Below are 1170 nucleotides of genomic sequence, written 5' to 3'. Positions count from 1 at the left end.
CCCTAACCCTAACCCTAATATAACTGACATTTAAACCACCAACTAATATATGACCATGACCATATATATATATATATATATATATATATTATATGTTATTATGACCATTAATGACATTAAAGCTGTATCTACATTATCATTCAAGCTGTATCTACATTATCATTCAAGCTGTATCTACATTATCATTCAAGCTGTATCTGCATTATCATTCAAGCTGTATCTACATTATTATTCAAGCTATCTAACTTACTACACTTAGTTGCCTGCAGAGTAGATTTATTAGGACGCGCTGCGTGTAATCTAAGTAAGTTTATTAGGGCTGGCTGGCTATGTGTAATGTGTGTAAGTTTGTTAGGGTAGGCCTAAACCGCTTACTCACTAAGCAGGTTTGCCAATGTAAATTTCGCGACAAGTAAGTTTATTAAGGTAAACTGTTCCTCTCAGTAAGGGAGTACATTATGTTATATTACCGATTAAGTAAACAATCTTTAATAAATTGGTAGCTGTTTCGTAGATATCAATCAATGGTTAATCGTATAGCCGGAGACAAGTCTTCTTCGCAATCGACCAAGCGCAAACTCGAGTAGGCCTCATCCACGGCCATTGGTTCGTTTGAGTCGTAGCTGGTGATCGATTAACAAATTTGTTTCGGTTCCCAACAGTATTGTCTGTAGCCACGTTGGGGTTATGCACACGTATTGGCCATCAGATCAAGCAAGAATCGGAGACGTTGCGTTGCCATATGAACTCTCAATAAATAACTGACTCTTCTCTATACTCATTTCCTGCCATAAATGAACTGGCCAAATGAGGTGGCTCTCATAGGACCGTACGAAGTATTATTAAGCCTTGTTATATGAGTTTCAAATTGCATTTTTGTTTCTGCTGTTCACGCGAGTGCAGTTTACCGCGCTCGTTGGTGTAAATGCTTAGCACCACCCGGAAAAATAATCGCAATTTATTTGATTAATATGATTGAGTGTAACTGCAATTTTAAATTATAGTAAATATTTTAGTTCAGTCGCAATTTAACCTTGAACCTTTTTTTACCCTTGTGATTAAAATTGGTAGTTGACTAAAATTTAAATTACAGTTATTTTAAACAAACAATTATATATAATATAATATATATATATATATATATATATATATATATATATATATATATAT

General features: G+C 33.9%; 1 protein-coding gene across 1 annotated transcript in view; it reads left to right on the top strand.

Moving 5' to 3' along the window:
- The window catches only part of LOC106820573 (echinoderm microtubule-associated protein-like 6), a 41338-nt gene that overhangs the window by 33018 nt on the left and 7150 nt on the right, over positions 1-1170 (top strand). Inside the window, 1 exon segment of the mRNA XM_014825083.1 lies at positions 146-170. Coding sequence (XP_014680569.1) covers positions 146-170 — 25 coding nt within the window.

Source organism: Priapulus caudatus, unplaced genomic scaffold (assembly GCF_000485595.1).
Source record: "Priapulus caudatus unplaced genomic scaffold, Priapulus_caudatus-5.0.1 Scaffold42, whole genome shotgun sequence".
NCBI classification, from domain to species: Eukaryota; Metazoa; Priapulida; class Priapulimorpha; order Priapulimorphida; family Priapulidae; genus Priapulus; species Priapulus caudatus.
This window is presented reverse-complemented; position numbering and strand designations above follow the sequence as displayed.